Genomic DNA, 17269 nt, shown 5'->3' with positions numbered 1-17269 from the left:
CAAAACTTATTTTAATGATACTAACTCTTTTGGCAGATTTGTTTAAAAACTAAGGAATATAAATAAAGGAACATTTATCAAAGTTATTTTAAATAATTTATCATTCATGAGTAAGGGTATGTACCTACTTATGTACAAATTATTCACACTGGTGCATTATTAGTTCTTCATTCGTTCATTGTTAACTTTATAAAATCACCGCAGGAGATTGCCATTATTTCCTAAAACAATAATAAATTTATAATTTATAACATTGCATCATGTGAGAGGTTTATAGAATTGACAAATTCATGCTTCCTACGACAATGTGACATTGTTGAATGTTTATTTTTTTTACCATGGCTGGCGATGTTTTGAAGGATATAATTTTGATAAAAATTTTATATGTAGTAAATATCTTTTGTACCAATAAAAATGTTTTTTTCTTGTCTGGTGAGATTGACCCTATAAGCAGCGGTACGATCAAATTCCAGAATATTTTATTACGGTCTGCCGCCGCTTTAGTAAAAGCCTACTTCAGATTCTTTAATAAATAATTATTTATTTTAATTAGTACATGGCGACAGAACTTTTAACATGAATGCTATCTTATACATTATTAATATATTATATATTTTTAAACTTATTACATATTATGACTCCTAATAATATTTAATACAAAAATAAATTTTGATGTAGGAGATTTTTTGCAAAGACCAGAAATTTTTGGGAACAATTTTTTAATAATATATTTCCACGTTCCCTAAATTTCACTAGCAACTACTTATCATTCTTTAATCTGTACACCGTTAGCAATAGGTTACGAAAGCAAGGGAGGGAGCGACAAAAATAATTTAACGTTCAAGAAAATTCTATATTTAAATTATATTGACTTAAAAAAAAACACACAATATTATTATCAGTTAAATGCTATTATTTTTTATATTCGCCACCTCTATAACATACAAAATCATATTATCAAAATGGTTAAAGCTTTGGATTCAATTTACTTACTGTAGTAGGTATTTACGCAAACACACACAAACACACGGTGAGGCATGAAATCATAATGACCCAGAGCAAGAATGACTTTTACAACAGAACAGGCAATATTTGTAGTTTAAAAAAGCATTCAATCTTTAATTGCTGCCTCAGATGAGATTTATGAACACCTTTTTTATAATTTAAAGAAACAATAATCAAATAAATTCTATAAACAAAGTTTTTTTTATAATTTAAAGGTCTCCACTTACAATTTATTATCCGCGCAAATTGAGCAAATTCCCACGTACCTATGGTTCTAATTTTAAACTCTAAATAGAAAAGCGCCATCAGTGTTTACAATAAAACACCTTATTTTTTTATTAAAATAACACGCAAGCCCAAAAACTCTCCAGCTATTTATTTTATTGTCGTGTTGAAAATTGCTTGCGTGAAATATTACTCGCAATATACCCTCAGTATTTATATTGAGTTTCGAAACAGCTCTGCAAGAGAGGTGATAGCTCAGGTGGTCGGCTTAGCTTTCGGGGGGGCAAGTTCGAATCCCAGCACGCACCTTTTTTAAGCTACGTGCGTTTTAAGCAAACAAACTATCACTTCAACGGTGACGGAAAACATCGTGTAAACCCGCATGCCTGCCTCCATAATGTTCTCAAAGGCGTGTGGAGTCCACAAATCCGCACTGGCATGATGATCGAAACACAATATGAATGAAAAACTATTACGTACACCTTGTTCACTTTACTCGGTCGTTCAAGCGTGAGTGAGTGCGAGATTTTTTGCCCTAGTTGACTAATTCGGGTGTGTGCAAGTTAACTACTATTTATCCATATAAATACTACTACTCAGAAACAGTATTGTCACTAGATGGCGCTCTTTCGATCGAATGTGTAAACGCAGGCTAGAAATCTCACTATTATGAGTCGAAGTAGTTCCTGCTGCAATCAGCTTAATTTTTCTTGGACTATATATAAACTTATAAGTAAGCTTTTCACTAAAATCTCCTAATGTTGTGAATTGTGAATCACGTTTTTTAGATACATCCGTCTAGCTGCACCAAAATACATAATTACGACAAGCACGTGTTTCAGAACTACCTGATACTTACGTTAGTAGGGAAGTAACCTTTAATATATATATAATATTCATATCATATTGAATTCGGGCGTGCACATATACTTTTAATCCTATCATAGTTTTCGTTCGCTGATTATTTTCCTCAGGTTAAAAAAAAACAGGTTGCAGGTTTTTTACTACAATTTCGTAAGTACATTAAGCATAGACAACAAAGACTTTTAAAAATTATATTCAAGCTAAAAAAGACATTACTTCCTTCTAATATTATAAATTCGAACGTTTTGTATGGTAGGATGGATGGATGTTTGTTACTCTTTCACGCAAAAACAACAGAACTAATTTGACTGAATTTTGGAATGCAGAGAGATTGTACCCTGGATTAACACAGGCTGCTTTTTATCCCGGGAAAATGTACGGGTCCCGCAGGATTCATAAAAAACCAAAAAACCGCATACGAAGCCGCGTGCAATAGTAGTTATATGATGCGGCATAGCAAAACGTTATGCAGGGACGAGACAAGACTTATAAATATCACTCCGTTACAAATTATAATGGCACTGAATAATAATATTATGCTAAGGACCCAAATTCTCAAAATTACGAGTAAATTCTAGTCATAAAATTTCTCTCTTAACCGTAATTTGTGATGTAAAAATTTACAGAGCTCTATGAAGAGGTGTCTACTACGTCATCTATTTGTATTTACGTCACAAAATACTAAGAACCAAATGTGAAATGGCCCTCTTCACGTTGGCTTAAAAATATGCCTATGGTAGAGGCCGGTAAGAATAACCTACACGAAGCTAATATTTCGAATTTCGGATTTATAATTTTTATTTCATATATTATAAAACGGAGAAAGCCTAGTAGTTGGGACTTCTGCCTCACTTTCGGGATCCAAGTCCGAGTTGGATCCCCAGGTACCATCTGTAACTTCTCGAAGTTATGTGCGTTTTAAGTAATTTAATACACTGAATGGAATATATAGTGCGTCCCTTAAGTAACAATCATTTAATTTCCCATCTTTTTATTTATTTATTCATAAGACACACCAGCAATTAATTGTAATAAAAAAAAAATATGTGTTAGAATTACAAAATTTTATTTACAATTCTGTTTTAATATAAAGTCAGCATCAATAACATTTCTTTCTTAATACTTGATGATGAACACCGAGGTTGTGCTTTAGGTAAATAAATAAACAGTCATTCATTAAACAGCCTAGAATATATTGGCCACAATCGATGCAAACTAAAATGAGGGTCGCTCACCAGGCATGCTAAAAGATTTGTTTGCTCGCAGACGAGGAATCTTTTATGCATAACGAATTCTGTATCGTCAAAGTAAAATTGGCCTAATTTTAGTTTCAAATCCTGTACTCAATATACAAAACGCTGAATAATTGTAGGCCAAGTTAAACTTAACTATTTTTTTTTAATTGTGTACCACTGGAGCAGTACTCTTATCTTAAAGATAGCTTAGTACCTGAAATCGGATAAATTAAAGGGGCTGACAATGTTCGACGAAAAAATTATCACTGTGTACATAAGCAAACGTGAAGAGGAGTCTTTTGAGAATCAGGGTAGAAAGGTTTATATCTAAACTCGCAACATGCAATGCTTACGCTGTAACCGGTTTGAAAACTTCGCCAAACCTTAGAGCATAGTCCGTGCTAAGGATATCAATTTCGTGCTCGCATATGAAAAACATATTTTGTCCGCAACTGATGTCATTGAGATGCCCGTTGTAGAACATAGATCCACACAACTCCTTGTCTCCGCCATCGGGTTGACCACCCCCCCATTTCGAATAACCGCTGTCTCTTAGTGTCATTCCTGTAAGAAATGTTTTATTATAATTTTTCTTTTTTCAAAATCATTAATAATCATAGTGACTATTCGTGTGCCGTGTGCGTTTTTTCTTGGCAGGTATTTGGGTTTTTCCATATTTTTGCATATTTTTAACTTTGATAAGTGTTTTAATACAAACTTTGAATCATAATCGGAATCGACGGCATAGCATGCTCTCCCAAGGAAGGAGCCAAGACTGCGACCAGGTTGCATTTAAATAGTATTACCTTCATAAAATTTGAAATGGCGATAGCAAAAAAAACATTCGGCAAGTTATTTGGGAGCTTCTTCTGGCGCTTGGAACCCTCGCAGCTTTAGTTTTAAGTGCACGAATGTCACTTGTCACTAATCGCCATCATCTCACTGCATTGTACACATTTTTTATGTAATGTACAATCAAAAGTACCATTTGTGTATCTTTTTGAGTAAAGAAATATTTGACTTGGACAAGAGCAAAATGCAAGCTCAGAACTCCGAAATCGGGTAACAGATGTACGCGGATGAAGTCAAAAGCAACCGCTAACTAGGTATAGTAAAACCGCGTAATAACCGCAACGTGAAATTCCGATTACGGCGAAACGGTTTTTACCAATTATATGACGAGATTGTGCTATGACTAATAACCCGTTTTGTCTGGGATTATTCAGTTGTTCTTTTAAACCCATACTAACTTATGGCAAATAAAAGTTTAAATTGCGATTAAAATGTGTTTTCCAGACCAGCATTTGGCACTTAGTTTTCATATAAAAAAATATCATCATCATCTTAACAACCTGTTGACATACGTCAGGCAAAATCCTTGCCTTTTTTCAAAAGTCGTTTGAAAAACTATTTTTTATGTATGTAGCGTTGTAGTATGTGGTTTTTTATTATTATATGTATGAACAATATGTATTATTTATAATATTTATATGTGTACTATTAGAATTTATAACATGTAGTATAGTTTGCAATATTTTTATTTAGGTATAAATTTTTATTGCCGCACCAACCCGTTCCTTATAACAACTACTTTCGCCAAAGGTTGTCCGGGAGAGATCGCTTTAGCGATAAGACCGCCTTTGCACAACTAAACTTGTTTTTTTATCTCTTTTTATTTTGTTTTTGTGTGCGCAATAAAGAATTGAATAATAATAATAACCCATTACCAGCCCACTACAAGACACCTCCCACAGTGAGAAGAGTTTAGGCCGTAGTCCACCATGCTGACCCAGTGCAGTTTAGTGGGTTTCACACGCCTTTGAAAACATTATTGAGAACACTAAGGCATGCTGGTTTTTCCTTCGCCGTTAAAGAAAATGATTTTGTTATTATTAATTGCTTGAAAGACACATAACTTATGTTAAGTTAGAGGAAAGAAAAAGAAAAGTCTAGGATTCGTACTGGGCCCCCCGAAGTTGAAGACGAAGTCCGAACGACAAGGGTATCCTCTTAGCGTAGTGGTTAAACCTCAAATAATAAAAAAATATGAGTTACCTTTAATAGTCTTCCATCCTTTGTTATTCTTGAACCCTAAGTGCACAGCTCCACGTAAGTAGTTGCCTTCGACCTTGTCTTTTGGCGCTCTGCTCGTCAAATTAGTCATATATTCCGCCTCCTTATCATCATTGATGATCGCTAAATAGGATTGCTCTGAATCGCACACTTTGTACGCGTCAGTCCAGTTCATTGGGTTCAAGTGGAATTTGTAACATTTTCCCAGTTTCTCGTTGAATTCGTATGCTTGAAATATAAAAAAACTACGTTAATGCTTCCTGCATAACAAGTTTACAAATCTAAATAATATATAACGTAGCGGCTCGCCCCAGTTTCGCACGGCCAAAAATAGGAGGTAGGCCTACATAACAAAAAATTAAAAGTTATTAATTTTGTTTATTTTTCGGCGTCACTATTGCATATTATAACAAGTATAAGCAGTTATTACGACATAACTGTGAAGTTTACACAAACGGAATTCAAACAAAAAAAGAATTCAACAAAAATTCTAAATTCAATAAATTCAGAATCCGTTTATTTCTAAGATAAGCACTTTTGAAACGTCAAGTTTGTTTGTGTGTAGTGACTACCACCGATTACGAATTTATTGAAATCTTCTATAAAAGTATAGTAGGTTACTTTGCTTTATTGTCAGCAGCGTACGCAATATCAGGACTATTTTGGTATTTTTTCAGTCCTTAGGTAACATTATCGAAGTCCCTATCTAATCTTTTTTAAATTATTCTATAGTAGTTCATCAGAAATAACGTAACGTAACGTAGAATTCTAATGGTGCAAAAATTTTCATTTCGGTCCAGTAGTTTCGGATCCTATACAATTCAAACAAACCAACAAACCTTTCTAATATTAATAGTATAGATGCGCAAAAACATAGACGTATTCAGATACGTCATGCACGTCTATGCATGAGTAATTTGTATGAAAATAGTTTAAAGAAGTTATTGTGGCGTATGACGTATTTGAATTACGAATTTTAACGTTATAAGTATTCATGATTGGATTTTTTTTTAAATCATAAACGGTAAGTCGCCGTTGACAATAATAAACAGTTCTGATTTACTGATTTATGTGCTAGGCCAAGACTGGAACGAGCCGTGCCTCGAACGTGGTACGGACGAGACACAGATCAAAAATCTGACAAACATTTTATAAGAAGCGGCAAGTTTTATAGGGACATGACAACGGAACTCAATAACCAAGCAATAGTTGGTGTCAAAAGTTATTTTTGGGTCAGAGTTCGTGGTGTGAAATTTTGGTAACACGTCTACCTATTCGATCGCATGAAAGTACAAGTCGATTAGTATGTTATCGAAAGACTGCCATCAAGTATCGCTAGATGATGTTTCACAGTATTGTAACTAGATAGATAGTTTAAGCTGATATTTACTCCCATGTAGATAGTAACATAATATGAAATCAATAACTCCATGCCTCCGCTGCCGAACTTATTTGATATTTTGAGATTCTACTCTAAATGTGCTTCTCAAGCCAAGAGTCGAGAGACGAGACAGAATATCTTAACTTAAACATGAATGTTTAAGTTATGACATTTATGTTTAAGTTAAGATATAAGATCAGATATTCTGTCTGGCAACCAGATCATGAAGTGTTGGGTTTGATTGCCTGGTCGGGCTACAAATGATTACGTGTTGGGTTTACTGTTTAGAATTTCTAAGTTCTAACCCAGAATTTTGAAATTGTCGGTGTGCACCAACGCCTCGGAGTGCACGGTAGTATGAAAATAATCGTATAACTAATATATGAAAATAAACGCATAACCGCCAACCATCTTTAGAGCAGCGTGGTGGGTGGGGCCTCTTTCCTATTAGAATAGAGCTCTGGTAGGACCTTTATAATAATGAAAGAGATGATTATGAATAATATTCCCGTTTATATCAATTTCTTACCCATATCAGGAATATTACAGTAATTATTCCACTCAAGTGACTCCAGGGTTTTTTTGCAAATGAAAGGAAACTTCTTAGCGCAATTGTCGTCGTTCAGAGTTCCATCGCGACGCATCACCACACAACCCTCAATTCCACCAGCATCATTCGGCTCTCCAGGACCCCACCTGTCATACACTTCCGCTACAGGAAAACCTGAAACACGCATGTCAATGATTATCCATACCTACTAATGACATATGTTTACAATCTACATATCCATTTCTACAAATGTCAATTATTTTGATTATCCATACTGCTGCTAATATCGTATACTAATGTTAATAATAATTATCCATACTATTGATATCATTTCGTATGTAACATGAGTGTTTAAATGTTTTCCAATAGACCTAAAACACTCATGTCAATGATTATCCATACGACTAATATTTTACTTTCGCTGTAGGAAAACCTGAAACACTCATGTCAAGCATTATTATCCATACTAATATTATAACAGCGAAACGGTTTTTCAGGAGTATGTCAGATTCGTACAAACTTATTTCCACCTACATCAAAAACGAAAGATGTGTTTTTCAGTTGCAACAAAATGATATTGCATAGGATTTCATTGTGTTCGGTTCAATCACAACACCGAATTTGATAGAATTTTATTTGAGAAATCCTGTAAATGGACACAGGATACTTGTTATGCCGGGAAACGTGGAGTTAAAAAAATGCCCTTGCAGCTTAACTTGAGAAAACATAAGCAGGGTAAACGACGCGGTATGGCCCTGCCTTTAAGTGCTTATGGCTACCATAGACTATAGACATGTATGATGTAAAGCAACAATTTAATATTATTACCTTATCAAGCTATGTACGAACTGGTGATGTAAGTAATGTAAAGGGTATCAATTTTTAAGCATGGCTAAGGGAATGCAAATGCGCGTGCCGCTATAGTTACAGAGAAGAATATTATAATTTAGTTTGCCTTCTTCAATGTTCATGTTTTTATAAAATAACATTAATAGGAATATATATCTTTCTCGTATCTTTACTAAAGTTTTATTTCCTCATAAAAGAAGACAGTAAGTTTAAAATAAACTAGAGTTTAGCAAAGAGTGATAAAATTCGAAGAGAATAATACTTATAGTTATTGTTTGACAAAAGTATCTTTAATACTTACGTGAAATACATTTTCACACCGTATTCAACGCAGAGGTAAGCTATCTATATTTTTGGCGCCCCTAAATCTTCTTACTACAATAATGAAACCCATTACTGAACAATTTATATAGGTACTATTTTTTATTTTGTAAGTTCTTATTAAAAAATAAATCAAACTTTAATAAATGAAAACTTGGTTAACTAAACCAAATATAAGATTATGATTGTAATTATTAATTGCATGACTGTATGAAGTTACAGGTCATGTTTTTTTTGGATGTTTATATTGGCAAAATATTATACATACCTATCGCGAATGCGAATGTTAAGAAGTATGGGAATATTCTTGCATAAATATGTACTACTACAGATAATATTAATAATAACAATAATATTATAATATTGTATTCATATTATAATACAACACATATCAAATTGATAACGTCCGGTCTGGTCAACTTTGACCTCTTACGATTTCATTATAATGCGAATAAATACCGAGAGACCTCGAGAATAAAACTTAAGTATCCATACTGATATTATAAATGTGAATGTCTGTCAGTTTTTTTATTTGTCAAGTAAGTTCGGGCGCGTAGTACCCATATTGACGAAATTTTGCATCAATCTAGATGGTTGCAACCTTTAGACGGACGGACATAGGATTTTTTTTACAGTAGACAAAAAGACAGGACACCGTTTATCATCATCGACCCATCAGGGCACGGGTCTCCTCTCACGAAATAAGGATTAAGGTCGTAGTCGACCACCCTGGCCAAGTGGAGATTGGTAGATTCACGAGTCTGAGAACGTTATTAAAACTCTCTGGCATCTGGTTTTCATTCACCGTTGAAGCAAGTGATGTTTTTATCGTTTAAGTTAAAATAGCACGAAACTCCGAAAAGTTAGAGGTTCGTGCCGAGAGTCAATCTCGGTCCCCGGAAAGGGAAACCGAAGCCTTACTCACTCTTTCTGTACTTAAAACATCTTTATACAGCGTTGCCACGACTTGATCCAAACTTTGCGAAATTGTGTGAAGATCCCATTGTAGGTGTGGTTTATTTTTTCTTAATTCTTTGTAAAAATCATTTTGGTTGTGCGCCTATCCGCCTAACTATCAATTAGGTACCTATCTATTTTAACTTGCTAGGTTAGGGCACGGGCTGAGCGACAAATTTCTTAACTTGTAAGTAGGCTATCACCGCTTGTTTATTGTATCCTATACACCTGGTATATCTGTACCTACCTGCATCAGCAGCAAAACGTATCTTGACAGCATTTTCCATTCAGCAAAATCGCATACTTGTAATAAAAAAAGTTTCCCGCGAGATAATAAAAAAACGAATAAACGAGTCGCGTCGCAGTTGCGGGCAAAAGCTAGTATGCACAAGATTGTATAATTATTATGAGTTGTAAGAAAAAGGTTTTTATAAATATGCTTAATATTTTGACGCTACAACGGAGCTATTAAAGTTCATTAATATTCTATCCATTTTTTATAATCATTTGACGTCGAGGTATTGTAAGTTAAATAGCTTTGCCTGTACCGGCCGTATGTCTATGTATCTATATTATCATCGTATCACTCAAACGATATATCGTTTTTTTTTTTTTGCATTTTTTTGCATATGTAATAAAATGCAAAATGATACGTGGTATATAAATGTGTCGGTTTTAAAATGTGATTTATGGAAATGGATCCAAAAAATTCGCTTCAATCTAATAACTTTCGTAAGACTTTTTATGCTATTGTCCCGAAAATCTAGCAACCTAAACTGATTTTTATGTTTTCTGCACTGTATGGGTAGTTTAATACAAATTATTTGCACTGAATAAATATTAAAGAATTTTTTGTTCAAATCAATTACTTCCAGAACGGTTGCATTTTGATTAACCATAAAGTTTTTATTTTTATCTCCATGTGCCTTAACTTAACTAAGGGTTTAAATTTATGAATAAACTTGGCATAAAGTCGAAATAGTTCGTTGCGTTTTTTCAAATATCGTGAGTGTAAAACACTGCTCAACTATTTCGATGTTTCGCCACATGTATTAATAAAACCCAGTAGGCATTAGTTTATGTTCATTGAACTCACCGTCTACAGTTTCAAACACTTCTTTAACATTCGGTGTTGATACTCCGATAAATATCCAGCTAAAGGGCTGCGTGCTGTTCCAATGTGCGATGACAGCTATGGCCTCATCATCATCGTCAGGGTAAAACAGCTGGGCTCCCTCCATATCGCATTTCTCCTTAGCATCATTCCACGACTTATGCAGCGTATGGATCTTGTAGAAGGCCTTTGGCTCCTCCAAATAAACGTAATCCTTTCGAAAGAACTTCAGGCTCGGTTGGGAATCTTAAACGTAGATTTTTGTCATTACACTCTTAACAAAATCCGTATAATATTCATACGTTATTTTTAACAACAAATTTTTAACACAACAATTCACATAACATATAATTTAGAACAAAATGTTGGAACAAAGGTTTTTGCGAAATTAATACACTAGCGTTGTAAAAATAATGGTTTACTGTTTTGTTTACTTTGAAAAATTTATTTTAACTACACTTATTTACTTACAAGTCAATTGTGCAAAATACTGCAAAATGAAGATAACAAATAAACGGTTGTGGGTAATCATTTTGTAAATATACGGACGTAATACGGACACGTGCGAACACGGTGTTGCCGTGTAAACGAATGGCTAATCCAACTAAGAACTAAGAAGATTCAGCTCATTCACTTGAACTTCGAAGCGATAAACAGGAAAAATAACATAATATGGCCAGCTCGCGTTCTTGCTCGCTGTAATCATTACCAATGTAATATTATAATAATACGCTCATATTGGAAAATCGGACGATCTTCGTCGCATCGTCTAGTAATTGCCTATATGCCTCGTGACGAAGTAAATTGCGCTATGAAAGAGTCGTCATTTTGTGACGTAAGATTTTGACATCTCTTCATACCCGTACAATATATTTGAAATTATTAATTTATAGTTGCTGCTCGCGACTTCCTTGGCGTGAAAATTTTTTTGGCTATGTTATTATTTAACCCTTGAACGTGGTAGTTCAGGGGTCAAAGAATTTCATAGTATGCAATATGCAAAAAAATACGTCGGAATCTGGTTTTGTGAAAACCAAAACCAATCTGTACCATGGGAACCGTACATTTTCCTGGGATAAAAAGTAGCATATGTGCTATTTGTTCTGGTAAATAATCTGTCTGTGCAAAAATTCATCCAGATCCGTTCTGGTGCTGATTTAGTAAGCATGTAGCATGGCGATAGTTTTTTCCCGGACCACACACTTTATCAACAGAAACACATACTTTATCGTGTATCACTTGTAAGCATGTGGATTTTCAATGGCCAAGCTCCACAGAATCTCGTTGAAATCTGTATGAAGAAAAATGTTTTAGAAGCAAGTTTTCTCAAAAAATACCACCTTAACCGCGTCCTTTACTTTTGTAAAGAACTTTGAAACTTAGACCCGCGAACTGCGTACAATATTTACCGACGTCATTTCGACAATCATATACAAATACTATACAGGGTTAAATAAAACATACCGGACTGTCGGCCTGTAGTTGTTTACATGAAACTAACAACTTTTGTTCTACGATTTTTTTTAACTTAGTTTGTGAAATATTTTACATAGATACTCTACTTGTAACTACTCTGTAATGTAACCTCGGCAACGGCGTGCAAACCATGACTCTATCGTGCGGTCACTAACCCGCCTACGTTACGTTGTCGTATCACCTGTATTCGGTTTCACAGTGTGATGTCACTTTACAGAAACAACAAGATTTTTTCGAATGAAAAAAAAAATTTTCGAACTTTGAGAAATCGTAGAACAAAAGTTGTTCATTTTATTGATAGGAATTACAAGGCCGAGAGCTTTCTGGTATTTTTATATGACCCTGTATAGTAAAAACGTCAAAAATTGTGGTATTACCTTCCTATTTATTATTATTCGGTACTGAACATGTGTCATAGAAACGACAGGGCACATTTACACATGTGTCATAACATAAACTATATATGTAAATAAACACGGTGCAGGAGTTGATAAACCGATGCAAACGAATAATTGTTTTTTTTTGTAATTCATATCCCAAAAGTTTCGTCCAAAGTCGAAGGCTTGACCTTTGACTATAAAACCTTGCCAGACCTGGAAATAGATAGGAATAATAATATATGTATGGATCGCGAAGATACAAACTACATTATTGTAATCGCCAATTTATTATTTAATAATAACTGATAGCGATTTTCTATAGAGATAACGGTATGAGACTACATAATATCTATTAATAATTGAGGAACACAAACAAGTTTGAAGCTGCATCAAACATACTACACTGCACTTACTTTAATATTACTTTTTGTATTTTTATACAAATATTTATTTTATACCTCAAAGTTTCATACATTGAAGCGCTAACAAAGAAACAATAAATTACAAGTAGCTTGTATATTCAGGCACGTTAAGATAACGTACCTACTGACGAACGATCGTTTATTGTTTTTGATACACTTAGTGAGGCGTCGTCACTCGGTAAGTATACCTACATATTGTTTAAAACGTGACATGACCCGATTACAGTACCTATGCAGCGTTGCATTTTTTTATTTCAATTAATGTTTTTGCAATTTTTGATGCATTGTATTTTGTATTTCGATGCATTCGATTGATCATGAATTAAATTATATATTTGAATAGTAGTGTTTTTACCTACATAAGTAGGAAATATCAGTGGTATTTAAAAAAAAACAAAATATTTAGTAATGTCTACATAATATAATAAATAAATAATAAAAAATAAAAAAGCCTTTTATTATTCCTTGATTGAAAATATATACAAAAAATAACATTATAAATATAAAAAAAAAATCGATAAGAATATAAGCTTTCGCAAATTTGTTACGCTAGATAATTTTTTTTTTGACTAATTAAGTTATGATACCAAGGACCCCTTGTGAGTAAAGGCGTCCTCCATTTTCTGCCACTCATCTCTGTTTAGCGTTCTTTCAAGCCAGTTCTCGCCAGCCACACTCTCAATCTGCCCTTGGACCTTCGGTCGACCCCGTTTTCTAATGCCCTTGGACCTTTCCATAGAGATGTGCGTTTTGTCCATTTATTATTAGGGGCACGTGCGACGTGACCTGCCCATTTCCATTTCTGGCTTCTGCTATAGGTTAACGCATCTATAACTTAGTTTTTATTTCTAATGGTTGCGTTTCTATCTTTAAGTTTAATATTTAGAATGCTACATAATATACTAAGTGTTATTTATTTGACTAGCACAGTGGTGAGCGCTTTGGTGTTATGAGTGGGAGGTTCCGGGTTCGAACTACGGCGGGGAAAATTCGGGAATTAATTATTTCTGAACTTTAACTAGTTACCATCCTACCATTAAAGCCATGCGTAGTTATTTAGCTTTCCGGTTCGATGTTGCGTAGACACCTTTAGAGGTAGGTATAATGACCTGACCACCGTATGGCAACGATATTAGTAACCTGTAAGGTGTATACATAACAGGTTACTAATATGATAGACTACATCATCATTTAATGCCAGACTAGCAAGAGGTAATTTGTACTTAAAGAAAAACAAAAAAAAAATATAACATTAATTATTTATTAATTAAAACTGAATAAATCTATCTTGCAGGTTACCCTTATACGACAGAGTTTCGGTTTCAGTTGCCTATTGGGTACAAACAAACGAACAAAAATCTCTTTATGATATTAGTATAGATATATTTTAGGTATACTTTAAAGTATGTAAGATGGAAATGAAAACATACTTTAAAGTATGAAAGCTTAGCTTAGGTACTAACTACCATTTTCGATACAGTTCATAGTGGCTTTCGTGAACTCGCTCAGAGCAAGTTGAGCCTGCGCTATCAATGTTATCAGTCCTTCTGTTATTAACGAAATAGGAAGAAATTGCTGTAACAAGCTGTTGCCCGTGGCTTCGTCCGCGTTGTTTTTGTTTTTCATAAATACCTACCGCGGGAATCATTCGGTTTTCAAGGTTAAAAACTGCCGCTAAGCAGCATTGTCGCTGTGTTCCGATGAAAAGGGCGTTGTTGAAGGTGTACCTAATAACAGACACATGAGGCTTCACATCTGCGCCTCAGGTTGTTAGAAACGGCAAAAATTTTCAAGATGTGTTCCTCTGTTCATAGGCGATGGTTTTTTAGTTGGGCTGGTTTTTAAATCGTGCGGCGTGAATTTCATTAAAATAAGATGTGCATTCGATAGAGGACAGTCACTTTTCCAAACCAACTGCTTTTCGTTTTGCGAGCAAATGCGTAGTTTTTGTGACAATCGAATATGAAAATTTTTGTTAGTGAAATTCAATAGATAATATCGTAAAAACTTTGCGAAACTGAATTTTATTGTTTTGAGGTATCGTATCGATAGAATGGTAGTGGCTTTTCATAGCAAACTGCTTTTCTTTTTCTGTGGAAATGCGTAGTTTTTGTGAAAATCAACAATGAAAATAAAAAAAAATTGAGGTTATTTTGGTTTTAAAACGCAACTTTAAATATCATCAGGTCCGCTACTTTAAATGAATCAAGAGGTCCTATTACCCCGCATACACGCGATATTAATAATTAATTCATTATTATTGTGCGTTTTTGTAAATGCATTTAAAAAACTAGGTTAGGTTCGGTAGAAAGTTATAGAACCACTCAGAGCCGAGCAGAGCAGACCGATGCGTTTCCTACAGCCTGTCAAAAAGGTATATGTCACTGAATAATAATTACCATATAGGTCAAAATGCATTTAAAACTAGGTTAGGTTAGGTTAGAACATTATTGAATCACTCAGAGCTGAGCAGAGCGCAGCGGAGCGAGGCGTTCCCTGTAGTCTATAGTAGTATACAGTAAAAGAAAAACATAGCCTCAAATTTGTACCAACATACCAAAAAATTGTATGTGTTATAAATATTATTTTCTTCAAAAACTAGACATTTCCTCCATAAAAAAGGGTACCAGTGGAGTAGGGTGGCACTCCCAAACCACCCCTCGACCCCTCCCCCCACAAATTCAGGGCGCACGATTTAAAAATTTTACCTTTTATTTACCATCTATCTGCTTTGTCCACTGATTAATATCTAACTATAAAAAAGTATATGTTATTGCATCGACTTTTATAATCCAACCTAATCTATAAGCGGTGTTAGCCTAGTGGGGAACGCTTCGGCTTTCCTTTCTTGGAGACGAGTTCTATCCCCGGCACGCACCACTGACTTTTCGGAGTTAAGTGCGTTTTTAATTAAAGCAATTTAAATATCACTTGTTTTAATGGTAAAGGAATACATCGTGAGGAAATGCCTTAGAGTTCTCTATCATGCTCTCAAAGGCGTTTGAAGTCTATGAATCCGCATTTAGCTAGCGTGGTAGACTACGGTCTAAAACCTTCTCATTTCTGAGACGAGACCAGTGTACTGAAGTGGCCCGGAAATGGTTTGATGATGATGATAAATCTATCTATCTCCATTCCAAATTTCAGTGAAATTTATTTAGTGGTTTTTGCGTGAAAGAGTAACAAAAAACCATCCATCCTTACAAAATTTCGCATTTATAATACTAAGTTGTAGGATAGGAATTAGGTAACGCAGTAGATATTTTGATGTCATATTAAATCAGGTCCATCTTGTATAAAAATCTTAAGATATGACTGACATAATGCCATAGCTTGTGACCTCTACTTATAAAAATAAGATTAACTTGTTTTCAAAACATAACAACTTAATCGTCATTAACTTAATACCTAACTATATATAAGTAAGTATATATTATATAAGTATCGCCTGCATCTTTTTATTCTAAACTCCTTTTTTTGTACCTTTAGGTACACCAGCAGCGGCCGTATGGCTTAGTATCGTAAAGATATCTGCAAAGCAACATAAGCGACAATGAACAGGTGTTCATAGGTATAAACCGATAGCTCGAATAGCTCAAAACAAATAAACAAAATTCCACTAATAAGAATAAATATAATTAATCAATATAAAAATAACAAAACCAAGTGATATTTAGTAAAGCGGAGGCAACAACGGCGCATTCAATTCCTCAATTTAATTATAATGCCCGTTTTCACTAACGAAGAACAAGGCAATGACTTGCAATGTCTTTGGACGCATTGGCGCAGTTTGCACCAATGCGTCCCCGTGACCCTGCTTTCTGTATCCAAGGCCGTGGGTTCGATTCCCTCAACTGGAAAATGTTTGTGTGATGAGCATGAATGTTTTTCAGTGTCTGGGTGTTTATCTGTATATTATAAGAATTTATGTAGGTACATTATTCATAAAAATATGCATCAGTCATCCTAGCAACACAAGCTACGCTTACTTTGGGGCTAGATGGCGATGTGTGCGTTGTCGTATACCTATATAAATTATTTATTTATTTATAACCTCTCCTTTCTGGAGTTAATAATGACTGTTTATTACAAAATTAATATTCATTTTTTAACTTTTAATAATAATCAAAGAAAATTCCCAAGAGGCTAGGTATACCTGTGTATTTACCTTCTACCGATCGATTTTCATTTAGCATCTCAAATAACCTAACTTGTCTATGATTATTGCCAGGTGTATTATATTGTTTTTGTATCATCATTATTTCGTATAGACTGAAAACTGTATTATGTACTGTTTCGTATTGAGTATTGAATTGTATTTTTACCACTTTATACTTAAGAACCCATAGCAGATCAAGGGATATTTTAAAGAATTTGCTACGGGCCTCGCGCTTGCTTAATCCGGCACTGCCTGAAC

The 17269-nt window shown here is 34.4% G+C and overlaps 1 protein-coding gene across 3 annotated transcripts; it reads right to left on the bottom strand.

Moving 5' to 3' along the window:
• LOC120624398 (secretory phospholipase A2 receptor-like) lies at positions 1-11179 on the bottom strand. 3 transcript variants are annotated; one of them, XM_039890919.1, is made up of 6 exons: positions 11046-11179; positions 10557-10820; positions 7313-7507; positions 5385-5630; positions 3683-3893; positions 1-221 (listed from the first exon to the last, which is right to left on the bottom strand). In XM_039890919.1, exons 1-6 carry the CDS (start codon positions 11104-11106, stop codon positions 215-217), a joined length of 984 nt encoding a protein of 327 aa, XP_039746853.1. In that variant the 5' UTR covers positions 11107-11179; the 3' UTR covers positions 1-214. The 3 variants fall into 3 exon arrangements, with proteins under 3 accessions (XP_039746853.1, XP_039746855.1, XP_039746854.1); XM_039890921.1 differs by having other exon boundaries at positions 2-221; positions 3713-3893; positions 11046-11178; XM_039890920.1 differs by lacking the exon at positions 1-221 and having other exon boundaries at positions 3140-3893; positions 11046-11178.
• Between the last annotated feature and the right edge of the window lie 6090 nt (positions 11180-17269).

The sequence above is a fragment of the Pararge aegeria genome, chromosome 6 (assembly GCF_905163445.1).
Source record: "Pararge aegeria chromosome 6, ilParAegt1.1, whole genome shotgun sequence".
NCBI lineage: Eukaryota > Metazoa > Arthropoda > Insecta > Lepidoptera > Nymphalidae > Pararge > Pararge aegeria.
Note: the sequence above shows the minus strand (reverse complement) of the source record. Positions and strands in the feature narration are given on the sequence as shown.